The following is a 27,212-nucleotide window of genomic DNA, read 5'->3' as shown; positions in this document are numbered from 1 at the left end:
GATAGAATATATAAGTATTAATGACTAAATGTGTTATTATACGGTTAGAAAAAACAACTTTTCATTATCAATTTAACGACTGATGACCAAAAAAAGAATGAATTCAAACATTAGTGTCTAAATTAAAAATTTTTAAAGTTGAGACATAATTGAGTGATCTTAAAAAGAAACAAAAAATCCACCCATAATTCAACATCGTATGCAATATCGATTTTTTATTAAAAAAATCTACTAGTTTTTTTTTTGTATGAATTATAAAAAGAGAGCGAAATTCTAAGAGCAACCTGACTAGTGTGTAAACACAAGGATTAAATTAGACCTGTCCATGGGTCGGGCCGGGTCGGGCCGGGCCCACAAAAAATATCAGCCCGTTTACTAGGCCCGGCCCGAAATATGGGCCTGATATTTTGCCCAGGCCCAGCCCGAAGAAAAAATATGGGGCCCGAGCCCGGCCCGGCCCGGCCCGTTTTTAATTAAAATTAAAATTAAAATTAAAATTATTTTTTTAATAAAATTAAAACTAATTGTTATTAAAATTAATTGTTAGTAAAATTATCAAATTATTAATTGTTAATTGTATTAATTGTTGTAATAAAATCTAACATTTGATTAGTAAATTTATCAAATTATTAATTGTATTAATTGTATTAATTGTTGTAATAAAATCTAACATTTGATTAGTAAATTTATCAAATTATTAATTGTATTAATTGTATTAATTGTTGTAACAAAATCTAACATTTGATTAGTAAAACAAATTTGATGTTTTATTATTATTATTTTGTAACACTAGTTAAGGAAATGAAAGTAAATAAACTTAAAATAAAAAATTATTATATTTTAAAAATAAAAAATATATATTTAATATTTTTCGGGGGCCAAAAAAATCTTGCCCGAGGCCCGGCCCATTTTTTAAACGGGCCTAAAATTTTACCCAAGCCCATATTTCGGGCCTATATTTTTACCCAAACCCTCCCATATTTCGGGTGGGCCGTCGAGCCGGGCCGGGCCGCCCGGCCCATGGATAGGTCTAGATTAAATGCAATATAAATAGTTTAGTATCTTTTATTTAATTGGCAGGGTTCAACGCACTCCCATTCTACCAATCGACTTAGCAGACACGCAATTTCAATTGGACCGCAAACCTTGAATTATCCTTTAATGATTAAACGCACTAACACATTTAAAATCATCTCCAACTAATCATGCACATAACCATTTTTTAAGTGAATTATTGTCAATCTATCAAATCATAGTTATCAGCAATGTTTTTGCTTAGATGGACCAGGTTTTGCAAGGCTAAGAAATTGCAATCTCGACGTATATGGAGGAAATTAACATCTGTGATCATGTTGCGGAAAATCAAGTTGTTAAAATTATGTTATGGCTTAAGTTTAAACAATACGAGGCGTCTCTAGTATTGGCATAGGAGCCCAAGAGAGGAAGGCAGTCCAAGTGTGCAAGCTGATTAATTAATTATTATTTGGTGATTATACTGGACAGATATAGCTGATAACTTCAGACTATTCGGTTTGATTTTTTGTTCCCTTTTTAGCTATTGATAATGTACGATATCACCAAATTAATTATTATAAAAATGGAAGCATCACATGATTTACATTGATTTCCTATTTCCATTCCAAGAAAGGATACTCTTAGCTTTTTATAAATAGCCTCATCAGCTAGTTATCCCTCATCAACTTCACATTCAGTTCTGTTGTGTAATTAGCAATAGCAATGGCAGTCCAAGTCCAAGGCAGTGTTTTGGGCAACACCAACATCCTCCTTTGCCTCTCTAAGGCTCCCTCTCCACCATTCCCAATGCTTATTCCCCTACGCCTGCACAAGGCCAAGAGGTGCTGCTTTGTTGCAGCTCATTCCACAAGCTCCACGCCATTAAGCAGTAACCATCGAGAAAGCGGTCGTCCGTTGGCCAACTTTCCCCCAGACATATGGGGTGATCGTTTCCTCACTCTTTCCTTTGATATCTCGGTATATATTTATATACATTATTACATCCATCATTTCCAGCATTTTGATTCCATATTTATCCATTGAAAACATCAAGTTTAGTTTCTTTCATTTTCATTTAATATATATAGTGTTTCCAGTTAGTAGAAGCCATGTATACGTCTATGTAGAAGCCATGGTCGTTGAAGAGCGACTATATGGCACCATGCTTTTAAAAGCAAATTCATGGCAAGATTCAAACTCAAGACCTCTAGTGTATAGAATCTTGAGGGAGCTATGGTACCATCAGAATAATAAAAAATAATGCGGGACTTACTGATGTACCTCTCAACTTTGGAACTTATAGAACTCTTAATCAAATAGGGACATATCAACATATTTGAATATTTACATGTATTTGTGTATATATGTATAATATTTATGATTTATATAACACATACGTGCACATATATACTTGTTTGATAAATTAAAATTCAACCTTAATTTCCATTTACTTATATATAATAATATATGTAGGAACTTGATCGGTGCTCAACACAAGTTGAAGTGTTGAAAGAAACGGTGAAGGATATGTTAATGGCTTCTACAACAGATCCTTTACACAATATTCTTTTGATAAATTCCTTATGCCGCCTAGGAGTATCCTACCACTTCGAGACCGAAATAGAACAACAATTAGCTCATTGTTTTGATACATTAAGTCAACTCATTCATAACAATGATTTTAATTTGCACGAAACTGCAATCATGTTTCAAGTTTTCAGATCTCATGGTTATAATATGTCTCCTAGTAAGTGTTTATCCTGCAATGACTATTCAAATTGATTTTATATTGACTCGTGTCAAATAATTTTTTTAAGATAGTCATGTGTCGTAGAATAATAAATATTTACTTTAATCCATCCTTTCGACTTTTAAAATTATTATTTTACTTACTATTATAAGAATTAGGCTAGACAAAACTGTTGAACTGAAAATCAATCATCCAATCACCTCTAGTACCCTAAAATCAAGAGGTATTGAAATTATAAATAAAAACAGTAGAAATGAGTTTAAAATCAATTAAACCTTGTTTTGAATAAGATTTAAGTTAGATTAACCACTTAATTTTATTTTTATAATTTATATAATAAATGTTTATGTTACTTTTATTATTTGTTTGTGTTGATTTTTTGGTGTGAGAATTTTTATTTTGTGATGATTGAATGAGAAATTTGTAATTTGATTGCTTTGAACATCTAATTCTTATAATATTGATTTTACTCTTATAATATTTTATGCTTTTAGTATATACACAAAATCCTTTATTAATACAAATTAGATATATTTATTAGTGTAATAAAGTTTGAATATTTATTAATTTTAAGAAAATTAAATAATCTACAATTTTCATGATAAAAACTAAAATTTCCATTATATATTTGTAAACTTTACCATAATTATTCTCTTTATTACCACAATTGTCTCTACTATTAATTTATATATTATTATAATATCATTGTCACCACTATTTTAAACCCGGGAAGCCCCAAATTAGATTAACCATGAAAATATAAAATATTTTAAAATTTATAATTCAATTCTAACCCTAACAAATATTTAAACCTTTTCTCTTAGCTCATAGGAAGGAAAAAGAAAAAGAGAATACAAGCATTGAAACAGCAGCAAATGGTAGTCTATTGTTACTATTTGAAAATGCTAATGCAATGTATTAAATATTGAATCAGATATTTTTAACAAGTTCAAGGATGAGAATGATGAGTTCAAAGTTAAAAATACAAAAGAGCTGATAAGTTTATATGAAGCTTCCCATTTTAGAATAAATGGTGAACTCGTTCTTGATGAAGCTTGTGCTTTCACAACATCACAATTGAAGTCCATGGTAAGCCGAACAAGTCCACCCTATGCCCAATACATCGAAAATGCCCTCTATTGTCCCTACCAAAGAGGGCTTCCAAGACTAGAAGCAAGGCAATATATATGTTTTTGCGAAAAAGATGAAGATGGTGATGAAGCAAGGAATGATACGTTACTAAAGTTTGCTAAGTATGATTTCAATCGGATCCAAATGATGCATCAACAGGAACTAAGCAACCTTTGTAGGTAATAAGAACTCTTTTATTTTTATTTTGAACCCAAAGCAAAACTTTTCGTTTTCTAAAATCTTAGTTAATGCCATGCTTGCTTGGGGCATACAGTGAGTGGAAAGAACAAAATATGGAATCAAGGCTTCCACATGCAAGAAGTAGAATCGTGGAGTGCTTTTTCTCGGCGATAGCGGTTTATTTTGAACCATGTTATGCACGTGCTTGCAACATGTATGCTAAACTGGTATCAACCTTAGTACTCACTGATGATACGTACGATGCCTATGGTACCTATGAAGAACTCCAATATTTCACCGATGCAATCCAAAGGTACTACTATATATAATTTCTTATTAACATTTTAATGAATTATGATAAATTAACTGGTGGTGTGCAGATTTGATATTGGTGTTATAGATGAACTTCCAACAAATTACTTGAAAATTGTTTACGAGACTATCTTAAATATTCACAATGAAGCTGAGGATAAGATGAGAAAGGAAGGGAGATCTTATGCCATTTCTTACACTATAAATGAGGTAAATTAGGTTGCATCAATTCTTCATACAATGTAACATTTTACATGCAAGTAGTATCCCATCCATAATTTGTCACCCATCTATGAAATTAAACACTCTAGCTGTGTATCATTTATCATTTTACTCAACACTTTTTTTCAATCTATTAATTAAGATTTTCAAAAAAATCTTATACAAAGATCCCACCAAACTTCTAGGTAGAACATAATTGGACATGCAATCTTCAACATAATTTGATTTAAAGTTAGTCTCGTACACTTTAATTATGAGCCTATGCATAGTTGGAGTCATTTGATAGAGGTTGTTTTGAGATAAAAGCTTCATTCATTCCTTAATGCAATACATGGTCATCAACCAAGACATTAGAACACACCAACGATGTTTGCTCATTGAAAATGTCTGGTTGAACTGATATTTCACGTTTCGACTGTTAGAATAGTCCTTTAGATCCCATAAATTTTTAATTTAAGTTGCATCACAGCATAAAGTTTATTATGGTTAATTAATTGTTTTGTATTGGTGATTAGTTCAAGAAATTAGCAGAAGCCTATTTTGTTGAGCGACGTTGGGTGCATAGAAGTTATGTGCCAACATTTGATGAGTATATGGACACTGCAATGACGTCAAGTGCAGGCCTTGTTTCAGTCTGTCAAGCCTTGATAGGAATGGAAGAAGCAGATGAAATTGCATATCAATGGCTGATCAAAACTGATAACAAACTTCAAAAAACCGTCAACAAAATTGGTCGTCTCTACGATGATCTCTCAACTAATGAGGTATATCCCTCACCTTTTCTTTTTCTTCTAAAAACTCTTCTAGCAATGTAACGAGGAATGTGTTAATGGTGAAATTAAGGCTGAAGAAAAGAGGGGACTGGTTTGTGGAACCAGTTGTTACATGAAACAATATGGTGTTACAAGACAGGAAGCGGTCGAAGCTTACAGGGAAATGATTGAGGTTGCTTGGAAAGACATGAACGAAGGTTGTCTTAAACCAATGCCTGTCTCAAACAAAATTGCGGTGCGAGCTCTTAACATTGCACGTTTAGTTTTGGTTCTTTACAAGAAAGACGATGGATTGACAAGGCCTGAACTATCTTTGAAAGATGCCATCGCCAAAGTGCTCATTCATCCCATACCCCTTTAACCAACTTTATATCTATTTATTTTACGCCACTTTGCCATTAAATCAAGCCTTGCAACAGCTTCTCAGAGAAATTCATACTCGGATTGGTTGTATGGTGTAAACATCCCTCCCCCACCAAGCCATTAGCCATTCTCAGATTCTTGGAATATTAATCATATATACATAATTATGAAAATATGTAAAACTAAAATAGTTTGCATTAATTTAAGTAGATTTAGTTTATTGAATTTAGTCAATTTTAGTCTAAATACATTTCAAATTTTAAAATTTAAGACCTAACTTAACTCAAAATGGTAACAATTAAATATGTTTCATTAAGGCTTAGTTTGAATGGGCAGTATGTTTACCTCCGGTGAGGTTAAAAACAGCGGTGGCGGTGAGATTAGTTACTATAGCGGTGAGATTGGATAATATAACAGTGAGGTTAGAAACAATGGTGGAGGGTGTGTTTGGATTCACAGCTGTAGCGGTGATGTGAGAATAAAAAATGACTATAAAGGACATCAGATTATAATTGATACATAATGAAAGTTTTTTAAATTATTTTACTTTTTTAAAATTATTAAAATATGTGAATTTATAAATTCATTTAATAAAATTTTAAAATGTATCTTCCAATATTTTATTATAAATATTTTAATAAATTATATAATTAATTTAAATTATTTATTAGATAAAATGATAATTATTTTTAATTTTTTATAGTTAAATATTCTTTTATAACAATGATAAATATTATTTTCACAAATAGTAACATTATACTTGGATCAAATTTTGAAGTATCTAAACGGATGATTTTTAATAAAAAAAATATAGTAACATAAGACATAACAAGTTTCATTATTACTAGAAATTAGGTTATGATCCAAAATGTTTTTACAAATATGGATTCATTAAACTACTTGCAATGGTTTCTCTTAACATCGCAATTTCAAGGTCACTTTCACTGTTAGAAGAACTCGATTCACCTATATCAAAATGGCCTGAAGAGACTGGCATGTCGGGTATATTCTCAAATTGTCGAAAATCCTCATCATTTGTCCAAGCATGTCTTCAAATGTAATTATGCAAAACCATTGTTGCAATAACTATTAGAATTTACTTGTTGAATGAATAATTTGGAATATCTCTTAATATTGGCCATTTTTTTTCCACACTCCAAATGTTAGTTCAATTACAAAGCGTAACGAAGAATGGACATGATTAAATATTTCTAATGTATTATTATACCGGTTAGAAAAAAAAAACATTTCATTATCAATTTAACGATGATGACCAAAACAAGAATGAATTCAAACATTAGTGTCTAAATTAAAAATTTTAAAGTTGAGACATAATTGAGTGATCTTAAAAAGAAACAAAAAATTTACCCATATAATTCAACATCGCATGCAATATAGATTTTTTATTAAAAAAATCTACTCTTTCTTTCTTTCTTTTTTTTGTGTGAATTATAAAAGGAGGGTGAAATTCTAACAGAAACATGACTCGAATTCAAATCACATTTTAAACAGTGAACACTTTAACTATCATGTCTACACACGGATTAAATGCAATATGAATAGATTAGTATCTTTTATTTAATTGGCAGGGCTCAACGCACTCCAATTCTACCAATCGACTTAGCAGACACGCAGTTTCGAATGGACCGCAAACGTTGAATTATCCTTTAATGATTAAACGCACTAACACACATTTAAAATCAACTCTAACTAATCATGCACATAACCATTTTTTAAGTGAATTATTGTCAATCTATCAAATCATAGTTATCAGCAATGTTTTTGCTTAGATGGACCAGGTTTTGCAAGGCTAAGAAATGGCAATCTCGACGTGTATGGAGGAAATTAACATCTGTGATCATGTTGCGGAAAATCAAGTTGTTAAAATTATGTTACGGCTTAAGTTTAAACAATACGAGGCGTCTCTGGTATTGGCATAGGAGGCGAAGAGAGGAAGGCAGTGCAAGTGTGCAAGCTGATTAATTAATTATTATTTGGTGATTATACTGGATAAATATAGCTGATAACTTCAGACTATTCGGTTTGATTTTTTTCCCCTTTTTTAACTATTGATAATGTACGATATGATCAACAAATTAATTATTATAAAAATGGAAGCATCACATGATTTACATTGATTTCCTATTTCCAGAATATCTTTTCCATTCCAAGAAAGGATACTCTTAGCTTTTTATAAATAGCCTCATCAGCTAGTTATCCCTCATCAACTTCACATTCGGTTCTGTTGTGTAATTAGCAATAGAAATGGCAGTCCAAGTCCAAGGCAGTGTTTTGGGCAACACCAACATCCTCCTTTGCCTCTCTATGGCTCCCTCTCCACCATTCCCAATGCTTATTCCCCAACGCCTGCACAAGGCCAAGAGGTGCTGCTTTGTTGCAGCTTATTCCACAAGCTCCACAAAGGCTACGCCATTAAGCAGTAACCATCGAGAAAGTGGTCGTCCGTTGGCCAACTTTCCCCCAGACATATGGGGTGATCGTTTCCTCACTCTTTCCTTTGATATCTCGGTATAGATTTATATACATTATTACATCCATCATTTCCTTCATTTTGATTCCGTATTTATCCATTGAAAACATCAAGTTTAGTTTCTTTCATTTTCATTTAATATGTATATAGTGTTTCCAGTTAGTAGAAGCCATGTATATGTGTGTGTAGAAGCCATGGTCGTTGAAGAGCTATGGCACCATGCTTTTAAAAGCAAATTCATGGCAAGATTCAAACTCAACACCTCTAGTGTATAGAATCTTGAGGGAGCTATAGTACCATCAGAATAATAAAAAATAATGCGGGACTTACTGATGTACCTCTCAACTTTTGAACTTATAGAACTCTTAATCAAATAGAGACATATCAACATACTTGAATATTTACATGTATTTGTGTATATACGTATAATATTTATGATTTATATAACACATACGTGCACGTATATACTTGTTTAATAAATTAAAATTCAACCTTAATTTTCATTTACTTATATATAATAATATGTGTAGGAACTTGATCGGTGCTCAACACAAGTTGAAGTGTTGAAAGAAACGGTGAAGGATATGTTAATGGCTTCTACAACAGCTCCTTTACACAATATTCTTTTGATAAATTCCTTATGCCGCCTAGGAGTATCCTACCACTTCGAGACCAAAATAGAGCAACAATTAACTCATTGTTTTGATACATTAAGTCAACTCATTCAAAACAACGATTATAATTTGAACGAAACTGCAATCATGTTTCAAGTTTTCAGATCTCATGGTTATAATATATTTTCTGGTAAGTGCTTATCTTATAAGAATTATTCAAATTGATTTTGCATTGATTCATGTCAAATGATTTTTTTAAGATAGACATATGCCGTGGAATAGTAAATACTTGCTTTAATCCATCCTTTTGACTTTTAAAATTATTATTTTACTTATAATTGTTAGACAAAACACTTAAATTGAAAATCAATGATGCAATTAACTCTAGTACCCTAAACTCAAGAGGTATTAAAATTATAAAAAAAAGCCGATTGAATTAAATCGAATAAGATTTAAGTTAGTTTAATAATTAATTCTATTGTTAAAATTTATATAATAAATGTTTATGTTACTTTTATTATTTGATTGTCTTCATTGTTTTTTATTTGTTATGATCATATATCAAGAAAATTTGATTGATTTGAACACCTAATTCTTAGGTTATTGATTTTACTCTTATAATATTTTAGCTATCTTTTATGTTTTTAGTATATACACAAAAGCATTTAATAATAATAATAAACCATTACATTATTAGATATATTTATAAGTATATATAATAAAGTTTGAATATTTATTAATTTCAAGAGAATTAAATAATCTACGATTTTCATGATAAAAAACTACAATTTCCATTATAGCATCATTGTCACCACTATTTTAAACCCTTCTGAGGGCCGGGGCAGCCCAATTTTCAATTTTGTTCTTGTTTTTTACTGTGAAAATATAAAATATTTTTAAAAAAATTATAATTTAATTCTAACTCTTAAAAAGATTTAACTTCTCACATTGATACATTGTTCAGAAGAAACATTTTCCCTTAGCTTATTATTTGAAAATGCTAATATAATGTATTGAATATTAAATCACACCATGAACATCACAAGTGAATTCATTCACAAACGGATTCAGAATTAATTAATTTTGGGTCCAGTCCAATGTATCATTCTACCAATGAATACATTTATTTCTCTACTCAGGGAGTCAACTGCTCCGATAGACAAGACTAGCCATCTCTCCAATTGAAATTGTAGACGACATAATAATCCTTCTCAGTATTTGAATCAAATGCTCACTTTGATTCTTTTACGGGATTACGAACTCATTTAGATTATCTACTGAAGTAAGTTATCTTTCTCGTAATGTAAACGTTCTTTACAATGCCAAGTAAGTTATCTTTCTCGTAATGTAAACGTTCTTTACAATGCCACTTATCTTCATTTTTAACTTTAGACAATTAATGAACTAATATTTGTTTGTCACAATTTCGCTATGCATGTAAAATATAAAAGACATAAAATACAAAAAAATATAATAGTGAAATGTGAAATTAACTTTATTTATTTATTTATCGTTTAAATAAATAGTAAATAATTATATGTTTACTACAATATGATACATTTCCCAACAAACATCGCAAGCAATTTTGATTGTTTTATTTTTAAAAAAAATTACTTTCCTTTTTGTGAATTATAAGAGAATGGCAAAATCTTAAATTAATATGATTCGAACCTAAACCACAATTGAAATAATAAATACCTTAATTATCAGGTCAACACAAAATTTAAATACAGTATGAATAGATTAGTATCTTTTATTTTAATGACAGGGTTAAACGCACTACCATTCTACGAAAATCGATTTAGCAAACACGCAATTTCGATTGGCTCGCAAACCATGGAGTATCCTTTCGTGGAAAGGAAAAAATATTCTGGAAATAGGAAATCAATGTAAATCATGTGATGCTTCCATTTTTATAATAATTAATTTGTTCTGAAGTTATAAGCTATTTGTCCACTATAATCACCAAATAATAATTAATTAATCAACTTGCACACTTGCACTGCCTTCCTCTCTTGGGCTCTTATGCCAATACCAGAGACGCCTCGTATTGATTAAACTTAAGCTATAACATAATCTTAACAACTTGATTTTCCGCAACATGATCATAGATGTTAATTTCGTATTGATATCAACAAATTAATTATCATAAAAATGGATGCATCACATGATTCACATCGATTTCCTATTTCCAAAATATCTTTTCCATTACTCTTAGCTTTCTATAAATAGCCTCATCAGCTAGTTATCCCTCATCAACTTCACATTCAGTTCTGTTGTGTAAGTAGCAAAAGAAATGGCAGTCCAAGTCCAAGGCAGTGTTTCCTCACCTATGGATCGCCCATTGGCCAACTATCCTCCAGACGTATGGGGTGATCGTTTCCTCACTCTTTCCTTTGATATCTCGGTATATATATTATTACGTCCATCAAGTTTAGTCGCCTTTTTCAGTTAATATATATACATACTGATAAGCTTATTAATGGATGTCTTTTAATCTTATCATGTATATATGTAAATCTATAAATGCTAAATTGTGAAAATTAATTCATGAAACTCTATTTATGTGTCTTGGTTTTGCTGAGAGATATTTAGATTCATAGACCCAATGCTTAAACCCAAGAACTCTAGCAGATAGAAGATCTTGAGGAAGTCATGTACCACTCCAGCGATTAAAGACAATATCAAACTTCTTGATATATTTCTCGACTGATAAATTCCTACATTTCTTAACTGCAGAGTTGAGACATATCAACACATATATACTAATTTCCATTTGTTTATATAATGACAATATATGTAGGAACTTGAGTCATGCTCAAGACAAGTTGAAGTGTTGAAAGAAACCGTGAAGGATATGTTGATGGCTTCTACAACTGATCCAATACGGAATATTTTTTTGATAGATTCCCTGTGCCGTTTGGGAGTATCCTACCACTTTGAGACCGAAGTAGAGCAGCAATTAGCTCACCGTTTTGATACACTAAGCCAACTCATTCATAACAATAATTATGATTTGCACACAATTGCCGTCATGTTTCAAGTTTTCAGATTTCATGGTTACAACATGTCTTCTCGTAAGTATAATATATCATGTATATATATATATCATATTAATCTTAACTAATATTATAATCAATGATTTGTTGTCTCATCAAAATTAATCTTGTCCAAAAGGATCTCTATGGCTCTTCTGGATACTGTCGCACAGAATTTTAAAAAAATATATCCTGCCATTCAAACACATCATCATTTGTAGGTGTGTTTGGCACACCTTAAGTGGAGAACACATGTTCAAATCTTGGAGACAACAACTCTGAACTTCAAATATGGACAATAAAATAAGCCATAACATGCAATTGTAACTGTAATACTAACATATTGTATTTTTTTTCCCTTCTTTTATGTTAGATGCTTTTAATAAGTTCAAATATGAGAACGGCAAGTTTAACGTTAGTGATACGAAAGGGATGATAAGTTTATACGAAGCTACTCAATTTAGAATAAATGGTGAAAATATTCTTGACGAAGCCTTTACTTTCACAACATCACATTTGAAGTCGATGGCGAGCCAATCAAATCCACACTATGCCCAATATATCGAAAATGCCCTCTACCGTCCCTACCATAGAGGGGTCCCAAGACTAGAAGCAAGGCAATATATATGTTTTTACGAAAAGAATGAAGGAAGCAATGATACACTGCTTAAGTTCGCAAAGTATGATTTCAATAGGATCCAAATGATTCTCCAACAGGAACTAAGCAACCTTCGCAGGTACTAAAATCATTTTTGTTTTCTAGGTATAAACAAGGAGATATATATTTTATGCATTTAAATTTTAATAATCAGATTTGAAGCAGATACAGATATTAATCTTTGGATATTTATTATTCGAATATTTGGATATATTATCTGGCTTATTTTTAAAATTTTATTTAAAAATATATTTTATATTTATTGGATTTAGTAATTTCAGATATTTGAAGGATTATTCAATTCATTCGAATTTATATTCAAATTATAATGATTGAATTTAATGCAAATAATAAACAAATTTGGATTCAAATTTTATAAATAGTGTAGTTCTTTCTCATTGGTTTGCATGCAGTTGGTGGAAAGAAGGAAATCTAGAATCAAAGCTTCCATACGTAAGACATAGGATCGTGGAGTTTTTCTTCTACGCGGCTGGATTTAATTTTGAACCACGTTACGCATGTGCTCGCAACATACAAACTAAACTGACATTTATTATTGGAATCATCGATGATACCTACGATGCTTATGGTAGTTACGAAGAACTCCAGCATTTCACCGACGCAATGCGAAGGTTTGATTTCCTAATTAATCTGTCCTTAATATCTTATGAATTATGACTAAAATTAACTGTTGGGTGTTCAGGTTTGATATCGGTGTTATGGATAAACTTCCAACAGATAACTTTAAATTTGTTTACGAGACTATTTTAAAGTTTCACGATGAAGCCGAAGAGAAGGTGAGAAAGGAAGGGAGATCCTACGGAGTTTTCTACACTAAAAATGAGGTAAGTTATGTTTCATCAATTGTATATTATCATATCTTTTTTAAGCAATGTATAATCTTAATTTGATGGTGGTGGGTGATTAGTTCAAGAAATTAGCAGAAGCCTATTTTGTTGAGGCGAGTTGGGCGCATAGAAGTTATGTGCCAACATTTGATGAGTATATGGACACTGCATTGAAGTCGAGTGCTGCCATTGTTGCAGTCTGTCAAGCCTTCATAGGAATGGAAGAAGCAGATGAAACTGCATATCAATGGCTGATCAATACTGATAACAAAGTTCATAAAGCCCTCAACATAATTTCTCGTCTCTACGATGATATAGCGACTAATGAGGTGTATATATATATATTATTTGATACATAAATCAATGAATCTTTTTTTTAATCGAGCAATGTGTTAATGGTGAAATTAAGGACGAAGAAAAGAGAGGACTGGTTTGTGGAACCAGTTGTTACATGAAACAATATGGTGTTACAAGACAGGAAGCGGTCGAAGCTTACAGGGAAATGATTGAGGTTGCTTGGAAAGACATGAACGAAGCTTGTCTGAAACCAATGCCCGTTTCAAACAAAATCGCGCTACGAGCTCTTAGTGTTAGAAAAAAAAAACAGCAGCAACAATGAACAACAAAGAGCATAAGCTCATGAAAACAGCAAGCAAAAATTGATAGGCTAAAAAATAGCCGAATGAGAAAGTCTACACTTTCATTTCCATTACAAAATATATAAGAATTACAAAAGTGAAATGTTTACCTAACAATTTCCACTAAATTTGGCAACTTGCCAATTAATAATTAAAAAGATGAAAGCATTGTAACTACCATTATGAAAGCATATTAGCTATCATTATGAAAGCAAAAGATGAAAGCATTATAGCTATCATTATGAAAGCATATTAGCTATTATTATGAAACCAAGTTGCATATCAACTTGTTTCAATTATAGCTATCATTACAAATATTAAAAATAAACAAAATAAACAAAATAAACAAAATGCACCAAGTTGCTCCTTTGTTGCTTTACAGTCCATGTTCAACACTCCTCCTTGGACTGTAAGCAACAAACACCAATTGATTTCCTTAGAAATTCAAACCTGATTGTGCCAAGAGGCTTTGTCAAAATGTCAGCCAATTGATCTTGTGAGCTGCAATGTATTAGACTCACTTCTTTGGATTGGACAACTTCTCGAACAAAGTAAAACTTGAGCTTAAAATGTTTGGTTTTTCTATGAAAACAGGATTTTAGAGATGGCAATCTATTTGTTGGTTATCCACCAAAATTTCATGAGGCTCGATTGTTCTTCATTCAAATCACATAGCAACTTCCTAAGCCAAATGGCTTGATTATCTTCTGCAAGATTGCTATGTATTCGGCTTGATGAGGCGAGCAACAGTTTGTTGCTTCTTTGAACTCAACCGAAAACTCCCGAACCAAGTGTAAAGAAGTAGCTCAAGTACTTCTCATATCATCAATGATCCACCCAGTCACTATCTCGAGTAGCCGATTAATTTCACTCACTTTCTTTCTTGAACATTACACCAAACTTCAAAGTACCTTTGACATACACGAGTATTCTCTTTTTTGCTTTCAAATGAGTTGTATTGCAATTGTGCATGAATCTAGACAGAGACTAACTGAATGCATAAGGTCGTCCAGTTGTTGTCAAGTAAAGTAAACAACCAATCGAGCTTCTATACTCCTTTTCATCTACCTTTTCTTCATTTCCAAAGCTGCTTACTTTCTCTCCCACAGCTAATGGTGTGCTCATTGGTTTCTTGTTTTCCATATGAAACTTAGTGAGAATTTTCAAGGCAAATGCATCTTTGGTGATAAAATGCCTTGATCAGACTGGTCTACTTCCATACCAAGGAAGTAAGTCATGATTCCCAAGTCTGTCATGTCAAACATGTCTTGCATATTCTTCTTGAACTCTTAAATCAAATCGACCCTGCTTCCAGTCACTAATAGATCATCTACATATATTGAGACAATCAGCAAAGTCTCATCTTTGGACTTCTTTATAAACAAAGTTGGCTCACTCAAACTTTTCTCGAAATTGAGCTTAGACAGGTAAGCATCTATCCTGTCATACCAGGCTCGAGGAGCCTGTTTTAGTCCATAGAGTGCCTTCTTCAGCTTGTAAACCTTGTCCTCCTTTCCTTGGACTTTAAATCCATCAGGTTGTTCAACATAAATCTCCTCTTTAAGGAAGCCATTCAGGAAAGCTGACTTGACATCAAGCTGATGGACCTTCCACTGTTTCTGTGCAGCCAAAGCAAATAGGAGCTTTATGGTGTCCAGCCTTGCTACTGGAGCAAATGTCTCCTCAAAATCAATGCCAAACTGTTGATTGTACCCTTTCACCACAAGCCTTGCCTTGTGCTTGTTCAAAGAGCCATCAGCATTGAATTTGGTCCTGAAAACCCATTTGACACCTATGACCTTCTTCTGATCAGGTCTGTCTACCAGATCCCAAGTGTCATTCTTATGGATCATGTCGATTTCAGCCTCCATAGCCTTCTTCCAGCTCTTGCTTGTTGCAGCTTCTTCATAGCTTGAAGGCTCAACAATGGCCACATTGCATCTTTGGTAGATATCAGCAATAGACCTGGTCCCTCTCACAGGAGTATCATCTATATTGGCATTACTGACTTTATTTTCTGCCAATTCCAGATTGCTGTCAATCTGCTCTTCTTCAAACTGACTTGTGTTAGAGCCATCTAGACTCCAAAACCTTCCTTCATCGAATTTGACATCCCTGCTTACCAAAATCTTCTTGGTTGAAGGATCAAATACTCTGTAGCCCTTCTTGCAGCTACTGTAGCCAACAAATATACCAGGAACTGATCTCTTCTCAAGCTTGGTTCTTCTTTCTGCAGGGACAAGTACAAAACACATGCAACCAAACACTTTTAAATGGGAAACTGTTGGTTTAAGATCATACCATGCTTCAAAAGGAGTTTTATCATTTAAAGCATGTGTTGGCGACCTATTGAGTGAGTACACCGAGGTGTTGACACCTTCACCCAAAAATGTTTGGAAGCTTACTTTGAAACAACAAACACCGGTCATGTTCATCATCATTCGTTCTTCCTTTCACATACTCCATTTTGCTGAGGAGTATACACTGTGGTCAATTGATGATGAATCCCAGCCTGCTCACATAGCTTCTGAAATCTTTCAGACAAGTATTTAGAACCATTGTCTGTCCTCAAGGCCTTAATCCTGCAGCCTGTTTGATTTTCTGCCAATGCCTTGAACTTTCCAAAACTTCAAACACTTCTGACTTTTGTTTCATGAAATAAACCCAGCAAAATCTGGTCAGATCATCAATAAACAATATAAAATACTTACTGCCATTCAGTGAAGGGGTCTTCATTGGTCCACAGACATCTGAGTGCACCAACTCAAGTCTTTCTCGAGCCCTCCATGCTTGGTTTACTGGAAAAGGCAACCGGCACGCTTACCAAGTCGGCACACTTCTAAACAGACTCATTTGCATCAACCTTAATCATGTCCTCTATCAAACTCATCTTGTGCAGCAAATTGAGTGACCTGAAATTGACATGGCCAAATCTTCTATGCCACAGATCAGCATTGTCAACTGAACTTGTATAGGCTCTACTCTCAAGTTGGCTCACATCCAAGATAAAACACCTATCCGCCATGGGTGTGAAACAACTTCTCTACCAAGAATATCATTAATAACACAAGAATCATTCTTGAAAACTAGAGAGTAGCCTTTCTTAACCGGTGACCTACACTAAGTAGATTTTGATCTATTTCGTACATAAAGCACATCCGAAATAACCTTGTTACACGAACGGTGTTGATCACAACATCACCTCTGGCTTTAGCTTCAATCAGATTCCCATTGCCTATTCTGACCTTTGAAGCAAAACTCCTGTCAAGATCCTTGAACAGGCTCTCATCTGATGCCATGTGATGTGAGCAGCCACCATCCACAAGCCAACTGCATTTGGATTTGCTTGTGGTTGTAGAACATGAGGCAGTGAAGACATGCTCCTCCTGAGCTTGAAGACCTTCAGCAGTCTTGGCTTGTACTGGCAGAGTTTGTGACTTTTCTTGATTTCTACAAATCTTTTCATGATGACCATACTGCTTGCAGCTCTTGCATTGGATGTCTGGTTTGTTCCAGCAATACTTCTCCAAATGGTTAGTCTTCTTGCAGTGAACGCATGGTGGAAACCTCCTTCTACCGACATCTTTCTTTGATCTTTCCCTCTTTTCAAACCAAGGCTTCTTAGCTTTCTGACTTGAGCTGGAGCCTTCTCTGACCTTTGCTTGAAAAGCACCTTCAGGACTTTCCTCCTGCCTAGTTGCTCTTCTCTGCTCAAGTGCATAAAGTGAGTTAACCAACTCAGACAAAGAAATGGTTGTGAGATCTCTCGAGTCCTCCAATAAGGAGATTTTTGACTCAAACCTTTCAGGTAAGGTGGTAATAACCTTCTCAACAACCCTGCTGTCACTGAAATCTTCTCCAAGGAGTCTAATATTATTGACAGTAGCCATAATCCTATCAGAATATTGCTTGATAGTTTTTGACTCCTTCATCTTCAAATTTTCAAACTCCCTTCTAAGATTAATTACTTGTTGCTGCCTTGTCTTGTCTGATCCCATGAACTCCTCTTTCAGCTTGTCCCAAGCTTGTTTGGGTGAGTCACAGGCCATGATGCGAGTAAAATTACATCGACACTCCATTCGTAGGTAGGCCATGGCTTTATGCTTCTTGGCTCGCTCCTCACCATGTTGCTTGATCGAGCAATGGTTGGATTTGCTCTCGGTGGTAGTGGCTCGACATCATTTTCAATCGCACTCCACGATCAAGTGCTTGGAGGTAAGTTTTCATTTTAACTACCCAGATGTGGTAGTTTTCTCCAGCAAAAATTGGTGGTGGAGGCGGTGCAAAGCTCATGTTGCTGAAACTAGTTTGACAAATACAATTTTTGAGTTTATTTTGAAACAAAAAAAAAAACTTAAACAACAGAGGTCCTCAAAGACAAGAGGCTCTGATTACCATTTGTTAGAAAAAAAAACAGCAGCAACAATGAACAACAAAGAGCATAAGCTCATGAAAACAGCAAGCAAAAATTGATAGGCTAAAAAATAGCCGAATGAGAAAGTCTACACTTTCATTTCCATTACAAAATATATAAGAATTACAAAAGTGGAATGTTTACCTAACAATTTCCACTAAATTTGGCAACTTGCCAATTAATAATTAAAAAGATGAAAGCATTGTAACTACCATTATGAAAGCATATTAGCTATGATTATGAAAGCAAAAGATGAAAGCATTATAGCTATCATTATGAAAGCATATTAGCTATTATTATGAAACCAAGTTGCATATCAACTTGTTTCAATTATAGCTATCATTACAAATATTAAAAATAAACAAAATAAACAAAATAAACAAAATGCACCAAGTTGCTCCTTTGTTGCTTTACAGTCCATGTTCAACACTTAGTTTTGCACGTTTAATGGACGTTTTTTACAAGGAAGGCGATGGATTTGGAAGCCCCGAAAAATCCATGAAAGATCTCATCGCCAAATTGCTCATTCATCCCATTCCCCTCTAATAACACACGCCACGAAGAGGAGCTGCCATTAGGTGGGATGTATGGGGGTGAAGTCACCGAGCCATTAGTGGGAGTTCCATATATTTTTAGTTCACTCTCAACTCTAAATAAACTATTTACTTAAAGAATATGAAATATGAAATATTTACTATGGGTGTTTTTGTAATCTTGTCGTTTTTGAAAGAGGTTGGATTTTTCCAAATTCTTTCTATATTTGTTATCTTTTTATTGTGGTAAAATTCTAAATTTTGTCTATGTTCTTGATCATTTTAATCTTTATATTTTTGAATTTTGAAAATTTAATCTAAATGACTAACTGTTATATCCATTAACCGACTTTTTCATAAATAACATGTAGAAATGACAACCGACACAACACTACACATGAACATATGAGATAATATGTTTACTGCGTAATATTTTGAAAATAGTAAAACTTAATAAATTTAATCGTTGTTGTTTAATTGGGACTGAAATTTCAAAAATCAAAAGTAGATAAACTAAAATGGCCAAATAAAACACATGGACTAAATCCAAAACTTACTTATAACATAGGAATTAATAGCAAAATTTATCTACTACAATGACTACCAAAAGAAAACTCAAGAACCCAAATCAAAATTGCTATACATCAAATCCCCATCCTTGTAAAATATCAACAGAACAAGTAGCAGTTTTCCTACTGAAAGCTAACCTAGTAAATTGATCATTATACCTTTAATAAACTATAAATATTCAACTTAAATTTGTATAAGATCGATTTGGGTCTTACATGATTCGAATTGGATAATTATTAATAGCTTAAAAATATCGGAGGGTTATTTGGGTGCACTACAAATTAAAGTCTAATAGCTTATTTGAGTGTCAATTAAAGTTTTTGGATATAATAGAAGTATAAAAGATTATATGTAAAGTGATAAAGTTTGAGGGCTTATTTAGTATATTGACATTTATATATAATTAGTTAATTTATTGATTTTTTTTTATGATTTATTCATTAAAAGAGTTTGGAGGCACTTAAGCAACTCTGCTTGCTGCAGTTCTTGTGCTTCTCGCTTTCCAAATATCAGTCATGTTCGGAGGTACTAACTGTTACTATTATCGAGGGTAAAAATATAATATACTTATTACATTAAGAATTAAATTGCATTTTGTTTTTATTTATAAAAAAATTGTATAAATTGTTCTTATCTATTAGACTAAAGAGTAAACTGATTCTTTCTGTTAAAATTTCATCCATTTTTATTGTTAAAAATTAATGTTCCTGACAGAATAACCAGACAGTTATATGTAATGTGTAATGTGTACTTCATGTTGATGTACATGGCCAATTTTTTAAAAGTAAAAATAGATAAATTTTTTAATAAGATCAGTTTACTCATTGATTTAACATATAAAGATTATTTTTTCCATTTTTTAGTAAATGGCACAAAATACATTTTGACTCTTTTTATAATTGCCACCACGGTGTTTTTACCCTTTGTTGACTGTTGCAAATTGTATAGCTTCTTTTGGGTTTTACAAATTTATTGATGTGGAATGCTTTTGTTTTAAAAGCTGAAAACTTTGGTTAGGAAGTTTGAGGATCAAATTGATAAAATATGTAAGTATTAAAGACTAAATGTGTTATTATATCGGTTAAAAAACCCCTTTTTTATTATCAATTTAATGACCGATGACCAAAACAAGAATGAATTCAAACATTAGTGTCTAAATTTAACATTTTTAAAGTTGAGACATAATTGAGAGATCTTAAAATATAAACAGAAAATTCACCCATAATTCAACATCGCATGCATTATCTATTTTTTATTAAAAAATCTACTAGTTCTTTTTTTTTTTGTATGAATTATAAAAAAGGGCGAAATTCTAACAGCAACGTGACTCGAATTCGGATCACATTTTAAATGATGAACACCTTAACTATCATGTAAACACACAGATTGCATTGACATTGATTAAATGCAATATGAAACGCACTCCCATTCTACCACTTAGCAGGCACACAATTTCGATTGGGCCGCAAACCTTAAATTATCCTTTAATGATTAAACACACTAACACACATTTAAAATCATCTCCAACTAATCATGCACATAACCATTTTTAAGTGAACTATTGTCAATCTATCGAATAACAGTTATCAGCAATGTTTTTGCTTAGATGGACCAAGTTTTGCAAGGCAAAGAAATTGCAATTTCAGACGTGTACGGGGAAATTAATATCTTAATTATCACGTCAACACACGAATTAAATACAATATGAATAGATTAATATATATTATTTAATTGGCAGGGTTCAACGCATTCCCATTCTACCAATCGACTTAGCAGGCACGCAATTTCGATTGGGCCCCAAACCTTGAATTATCCTTCAATGATTAAACGCAATAACAACGTTTAAAATCATCTCAAACTAATCATGCACATAACCATTTTTTAAGTGAATTATTGTCAATCTATCGAATAATAGTTATCAGCAATGTTTTTGCTTACATGGACCAAGTTTTGAAAGGCTAAGAAATTGCAATCTCTCGACGAATATGGAGGAAATTAACATCTGTGATCATGTTGCGGAAATTCAAGTTGTTAAAATTATGTTATGGCTTAAGTTTAAACAATACGAGGCGTCTCTGGTGTTGGCATAGGAGCCCAAGAGAGGAAGGCAGTGCAAGTGTGCAAGCTGATTAGTTAATTAGTATTTGGTGATTATAGTGGATCTTTATTGGAATCATAAAGGTTTTCAACAACAGCAGTGCCCTACGTAAACCCCTTTTTAGTTGTTGATAATTTACGATACAAATTAATTATTATAAAAATGGAAGCATCACATGATTCACATCGATTTCCTATTTCCAAAATATCTTTTCCATTCCAAGAAAGGATATATAGTACTCTTAGCTTTTTATAAATAAACTCATCAGCTAGTTATCCCTCATCAACTTCACATTCAGTTCTGTTGTGTAATTAGCAATAGCAATGACAGTCCAAGTCCAAGGCAGTGGCAACACCAACATCCTCCTTTGCCTCTCTAAGGCTCCCTCTCCACCATTCCCAATGCTTTTTCCCCTACGCCTGCACAAGGCCAAGAGGTGCTGCTTTGTTGCAGCTCATTCCACAAGCTCCACAAAGGCTACGCCATTAAGCAGTAACCATCGAGAAAGTGGTCGTCCGTTGGCCAACTTTCCCCCAGACATATGGGGTGATCATTTCCTCACTCTTTCCTTTGATATCTCGGTATACATTTACATACGTTATTACATCCATCATTTCCTTCATTTTGATTCCATATTTATCCATTGAAAACATCAAGTTTAGTTTCTTTCATTTTCATTTAATATATATAGTGTTTCCAGTTAGTAGAAGCCATGGTCGTTGAAGAGCTATGGCACCTTTTAAAAGCAAATTCATGGCAAGATTCAAACTCAAGACCTCTAGTGTATAGAATCTTGAGGGAGCTATGGTACCATCTGAATAATCAAAAATAATGCGGGACTTATTGATGTACCTTTCAACTGTTGAACTCATAGAACTCTTAATCAAATAGGGACATATCAACATACTTGAATATTTACATGTATTTGTATATATATGTATAATATTTATGATTTATATAACACATACGTGCACATATAGACTTGTTTGATAAATTAAAATTCAACTTTAATTTCCATTTACTTATACACAATAATATATGTAGGAACTTGATCGGTGCTCAACACAAATTGAAGTATTGAAAGAAATGGTGAAGGATATGTTAATGACTTCTACAACAGATCCTTTACACAATATTCTTTTGATAAATTCCTTATGCCGCCTAGGAGTATCCTACCACTTCGAGACCGAAGTAGAGCAACAATTAACTCGTTGTTTTGATACATTAAGTCAACTCATTCATAATAATGATTATAATTTGCACGAAACTGCAATCATGTTTCAAGTTTTCAGATCTCATGGTTATAATATGTCTTCTGGTAAGTGCTTATCCTACAAGAACTATTCAAATTGATTTTGCATTGATTCATGTCAAATGAATTTTTTTAAGATAGACATATTCCGTGGAATAGTAAATACTTGCTTTAATCCATCCTTTCGACTTTTAAAATTATTATTTTACTTATAATTTTTATACTAGACTAGACAAAACACTTAAATTGAAAATCAATGATGCAATCAACTCTGGTATCCTAAAATCAAGAGGTATTAAAATTATATAAAAAAAGCCGATTCAATTAAACCGAATAAGATTTAAATTATTTTAATAATTAATTCTATTGTAATAATTTATATAATAAATGTTTATGTTACTTTTATTATTTGATTGTGTTCATTATTTTTTTATTTTGTGATGATCGGATCAGGATAATTTGATTGATTTGACAACCTAATTCTTGATTTTAATTCTTATAATATTTTATGTAACTTTTATGTTTTTAGTATATACACAAAAGCATTTAATAATAAAAATCATTACATTATTAGATATATTTATAAGTGTAATAAAGTTTGAATATTTATTAATTTCAAGAGAATTAAAATAATCTACGATTTTCATGATAAACAACTAAAATTTCCATTATATATTTGTAAAATTTATATATTATTATGTTATCATTGTCACCACTATTTTAAACCCTTGTGAGAGGCAGCCCAATTTTCAATTTTGTTCTTCTTTTTTTTACTGTGAAAATATAAAATATTTTAAAAAATTATAAATTTAATTCTAACCCTTAAAAAATTTAACTTCTCACATTGATACATTGTTCAGAAGAAACATTTTCCTTTAGCTCATACAATTATTATTATTATTATTATTATTTGAAAATGTTAATACAATGTATTGAATATTGAATCAGATATTTTTAACAAGTTCAAGAAGAGGAACTGTGAGTTCAAAATTAGTGATATAAAAGAGATGATAACTTTATATGAAGCTGCTCAATTCAAAATAAATGGTGAATTCATTCTTGATGAAGCTTTCAATTTCACAACCACGCAATTGAAGTCCATAGTGAGCCAAGCAAGTACACACTATGCCCAATACATCGAAAATGCCCTCAATTGTCCCTACCAAAAAGGGGTTCCAAGACTAGAAGCAAGGCAATATATATGTTTTTACGAAAAAGATGAAGATGAAGCAAGGAATAATACATTTAAAGTTTGCTAAGTATGATTTCAATCGGATCCAAATGATGCTTCAACAGGAACTAAGCAGCCTTTGTAGGTAATAAGAACTCCTTTTTTTAACTCAAGGCAAGACTTTTTCGTTTCCTAAAATCAATAAAATTTATATTTAATGCATTTAAAGTGCACGTAAACGTATACTTTAAATAGATGCAATGTCATATGTTTGCTGTGTTAATAAAATCTTAATTAATGCCATGCTTGCTTGGGGCATGCAGTGAGTGGAAAGAGGAAAATATGGAATCAAGGTTTCCATATGCAAGACAAAGAATCGTGGAGTCCTTTTTCTCAGCGACCGTGTTTTATTTTGAACCATGTTATGCACGTGCTCGCAACATATATGCTAAACTGCTATCAACTTTAGCATTCATTGATGATACTTACGATGCCTACGGTACTTATGAAGAACTCCAACATTTCACCGATGCAATGCAAAGGTTAATTTTTTTAAAATTACTCTACTATATATAAATTCTTATTAATATTTTAATGAATTATGACTAAATTTATTCGGTGGTGCTCAGATTTGATATTAGTGTCATAGATGAACTTCCAACAGATTACTTAAAACTTCTTTACGAGACTACCTTAAATGTTCACAACGAAATCGAGGATAAAGTGGGAAAGGAAGGGAGATCCTATGCGGTTTCTTACACTAAAAATGAGGTAAAGTATGTTGCACCAGTTCTTCAACATGCAAGTAGTATCCCATAATCCCTCCAAACCTGTAGGTAGAAAATCATTCAACATAATTGGAAAATGCAATCTTTGAAAAAAAAGTCTATACATAATTCAACATAATTTGATTTAAAATTAGTGTCGTACACTTTAATTATGAGCCTATGCATAGTTGGAGTCATTTGATAGAGGTTGTTTTGTGATAAAAGCTTCATTCATTCCTTAATGCAATACATGGTCATCAACCAAGACATAAGAACACACCAAGGATGTCTGCTTATTGAAAATGTCTGGTTGAACTGATATTTCACGTTTCGACTGTTAGAATAGTCCTTAAGATCCCAAATATTTTTAATTTAAGTTGCACCACAACATAATTTTTTAATTAACCGGTTAATTAATTAATATGTGGTGGTGATTAGTTGAAGGAAGTAGCATTAGCCTATCTTGTTGAGCGACGTTGGGTGCATGGATGTTATATGCCAACATTTGATGAGTATCCAGAAACTGCATTGAAGACATGTGTAGCCATTCTTTCAGTCTGTCAGGCCTTGGTAGGAATGGAAGAAGCAGATGAAACTGCATATCAATGGCTGATCAATACTGATAACAAACTTCATAAAGCCCTCAACATAATTGCTCGTCTCTACGATGATATCGCAACTAATGAGGTATATCCCTCACCTTTTCTTTTTCTTCTAAAAACTCTTCTAGCAATGTAACGAGGAATGTGTTAATTGTGAAATTAAGGCTGAAGAAAAGAGGGGACTGGTTTGTGGAACCAGTTGTTACATGAAGCAATATGGTATTACAAGACAGGAAGCAGTCGAAGCTTACAGGGAAATGATTGAGGTTGCTTGGAAAGACATGAACGAAGGTTGTCTTAAACCAATGCCTGTCTCAAACAAAGTTGCGCTGCGACCTCTTAACTTTGCACGTTTAGTTTTGGTTGCTTACATGAAAGACGATGGATTCACAAGGCCTGAACTATCTATGAAAGATGTCATCGCCAAAGTGCTCATTCATCCCATACCCCTTTAACCATGTTGAATGTTGGTCAGCATGCAGCAACAAAGCAGACAGCAAGCAGGCCATGAAGACCAAGCCATGCAGGAGCTGCTGGAACGAGCTGAACTATTCCTATTTTGTTCATTTTGTAATCTTAAGTTAATGTAATGTACTTTGTGAAATTATAAGAAGAAAACTCTGACGAGAAACATCTTATTCAAAAGCCTGCTTAATACATGCAGGTTGCACGTATTTATACATGCATGAGAGCTGAAGCTGACAGACGTTACAGCAACCTTTCTAACTGCTATCATCTTTAACTGCTAACAGACTAACTGCTAACAGACTTACAACGGTACAACAGTTTTGACTATATTACAACTGCTTTGACTATATTAACTCTAACATTCCCTTAACATTTCTTTGGACTTTTGATCACTAATTTCACTTACTGACAGCACTTGAAGAGCACGTCGAAAAGAGACAAACAGTTTAGGAGGTATTGGTTTAGTGAGACCATCAGCAATCTGTTGAGCAGATGGAACAAAATTCACTTGCAACATTCCAGCATGAACTTTTTCTCGAACAAAATGATGATCTATTTCCACATGCTTCATCCTAGCATGATGTGTGGGATTTTCAGTAATTGAAACTGCAGAAGAATTATCACACCATACAATTGGCAGCTTAGTCAAAGAAATCCGGACTTCATCCAGTAGTTGTTTGATCCATAGTAACTCAGATACGCAATTGGCAAGGCTACGGTATTCTGCTTCAGCAGATGACCTGGATACCACAGGCTGTTTCTTTGAGCACCAGGTAATTGGATTTGATCCTAAGTACACCACATACCCCGACGTAGACCGTCGATCTTCAATTGAGGAGGCCCAACAAGATCTCGAATAACACACCAGCCCAACGATCCGCTTCAAAATACAAACCATGATCCATAGTGCCACCAAGCACAGTAAGACCCGTTTCTGACTTTCCAATGAGTGATGAGGAGAGCTCATGTATCGACTCGCTTTGTTCACACAAAATGATAATCTGGTCTAGTAATGCAGACATATTGAAGCATGCCCACTGTACTACGATACAAATGCACATCTGTAAAGGGAAAGCTTCCATCTGAAACCGCCAACTTAGGAGTAACGACCATGGGCGTTGGTGTAGAGGCTGCACCAAGCATGCCAGACTTGAGTAGCAGTTCAGTAATGTACTTCTTCTGACTGAGTAACATTCCTTGGGACGTACGTTGAACATCAATTCCCAAAAAATAACTAAGATTTCCCATATCCTTAAGGGCAAACTTATCATGCAAACGACGAACCATTGCATCTATATCTTGACT

At 33.0% G+C, this 27,212-nt stretch overlaps 3 protein-coding genes across 9 annotated transcripts; 2 read left to right on the top strand and 1 right to left on the bottom strand.

Moving 5' to 3' along the window:
• Window positions 1-1,534: 1,534 nt before the first annotated feature.
• Window positions 1,535-13,774, top strand: LOC105776242 (probable terpene synthase 6). 3 transcript variants are annotated; one of them, XM_052621537.1, is made up of 7 exons: window positions 1,669-1,992; window positions 2,488-2,761; window positions 3,699-4,074; window positions 4,170-4,388; window positions 4,456-4,597; window positions 5,125-5,373; window positions 5,453-5,970. In XM_052621537.1, the coding sequence occupies exons 1-7, from the start codon at window positions 1,738-1,740 to the stop codon at window positions 5,741-5,743; spliced, it is 1,806 nt and encodes a 601-aa protein (XP_052477497.1). In that variant the 5' UTR covers window positions 1,669-1,737; the 3' UTR covers window positions 5,744-5,970. The 3 variants fall into 3 exon arrangements, with proteins under 3 accessions (XP_052477498.1, XP_052477497.1, XP_012454247.2); XM_052621538.1 differs by lacking the exons at window positions 2,488-2,761; window positions 3,699-4,074; window positions 4,170-4,388; ... (1 more) ...; window positions 5,125-5,373; window positions 5,453-5,970 and adding exons at window positions 11,654-11,927; window positions 12,262-12,625; window positions 12,960-13,178; window positions 13,250-13,391; window positions 13,475-13,774 and having other exon boundaries at window positions 1,535-1,992; XM_012598793.2 differs by lacking the exons at window positions 1,669-1,992; window positions 2,488-2,761; window positions 3,699-4,074; ... (2 more) ...; window positions 5,125-5,373; window positions 5,453-5,970 and adding exons at window positions 7,823-8,274; window positions 11,654-11,927; window positions 12,262-12,625; ... (1 more) ...; window positions 13,250-13,391; window positions 13,475-13,774.
• On the top strand, window positions 8,103-26,084 carry LOC128033611 (vetispiradiene synthase 3-like). 5 transcript variants are annotated; one of them, XM_052621542.1, is made up of 7 exons: window positions 8,103-8,239; window positions 22,692-22,965; window positions 23,848-24,215; window positions 24,394-24,612; window positions 24,700-24,841; window positions 25,276-25,524; window positions 25,604-26,084. In XM_052621542.1, exons 3-7 carry the CDS (start codon window positions 24,118-24,120, stop codon window positions 25,892-25,894), a joined length of 999 nt encoding a protein of 332 aa, XP_052477502.1. In that variant the 5' UTR covers window positions 8,103-8,239; window positions 22,692-22,965; window positions 23,848-24,117; the 3' UTR covers window positions 25,895-26,084. The 5 variants fall into 5 exon arrangements, 4 of the variants coding, with proteins under 4 accessions (XP_052477502.1, XP_052477503.1, XP_052477501.1 ...); XM_052621543.1 differs by lacking the exon at window positions 8,103-8,239 and adding an exon at window positions 11,231-11,257; XM_052621541.1 differs by lacking the exon at window positions 8,103-8,239 and adding an exon at window positions 21,897-22,193.
• On the bottom strand, window positions 16,872-18,081 carry LOC128033810 (uncharacterized). The gene is made up of 2 exons (XM_052621980.1): window positions 17,209-18,081; window positions 16,872-17,075 (listed from the first exon to the last, which is right to left on the bottom strand). The coding sequence occupies exons 1-2, from the start codon at window positions 18,079-18,081 to the stop codon at window positions 16,872-16,874; spliced, it is 1,077 nt and encodes a 358-aa protein (XP_052477940.1).
• Window positions 26,085-27,212: the final 1,128 nt, after the last annotated feature.

Source organism: Gossypium raimondii, chromosome 10 (assembly GCF_025698545.1).
Source record: "Gossypium raimondii isolate GPD5lz chromosome 10, ASM2569854v1, whole genome shotgun sequence".
Lineage (NCBI taxonomy): Eukaryota > Viridiplantae > Streptophyta > Magnoliopsida > Malvales > Malvaceae > Gossypium > Gossypium raimondii.
The sequence above is the reverse complement of the archived record's forward strand: the minus strand, read 5'-3'. Positions and strand labels throughout refer to the sequence as shown.

What these genes read in the sequence shown, in the direction of transcription:
- LOC128033810 (XM_052621980.1), bottom strand. Translation starts at nt 18,081, where the DNA reads ATGGCCTGTGACTCACCCAAACAAGCTTGGGACAAGCTGAAAGAGGAG. An exon ending in TTGTGATCAACACCGTTCGT is followed by an intron (nt 17,076 to 17,208) that starts GTAACAAGGTTA and finishes TATTCTTGGTAG; the next exon opens with AGAAGTTGTTTCACACCCAT.
- LOC128033611 (XM_052621542.1), top strand. Translation starts at nt 24,118, where the DNA reads ATGAAGATGAAGCAAGGAATAATACATTTAAAGTTTGCTAAGTATGAT. An exon ending in GAACTAAGCAGCCTTTGTAG is followed by an intron (nt 24,216 to 24,393) that starts GTAATAAGAACT and finishes TGGGGCATGCAG; the next exon opens with TGAGTGGAAAGAGGAAAATA. An exon ending in TTCACCGATGCAATGCAAAG is followed by an intron (nt 24,613 to 24,699) that starts GTTAATTTTTTT and finishes GGTGGTGCTCAG; the next exon opens with ATTTGATATTAGTGTCATAG.
- LOC105776242 (XM_052621537.1), top strand. Translation starts at nt 1,738, where the DNA reads ATGGCAGTCCAAGTCCAAGGCAGTGTTTTGGGCAACACCAACATCCTC. An exon ending in GAACTAAGCAACCTTTGTAG is followed by an intron (nt 4,075 to 4,169) that starts GTAATAAGAACT and finishes TGGGGCATACAG; the next exon opens with TGAGTGGAAAGAACAAAATA. An exon ending in ATGATCTCTCAACTAATGAG is followed by an intron (nt 5,374 to 5,452) that starts GTATATCCCTCA and finishes GGTGAAATTAAG; the next exon opens with GCTGAAGAAAAGAGGGGACT.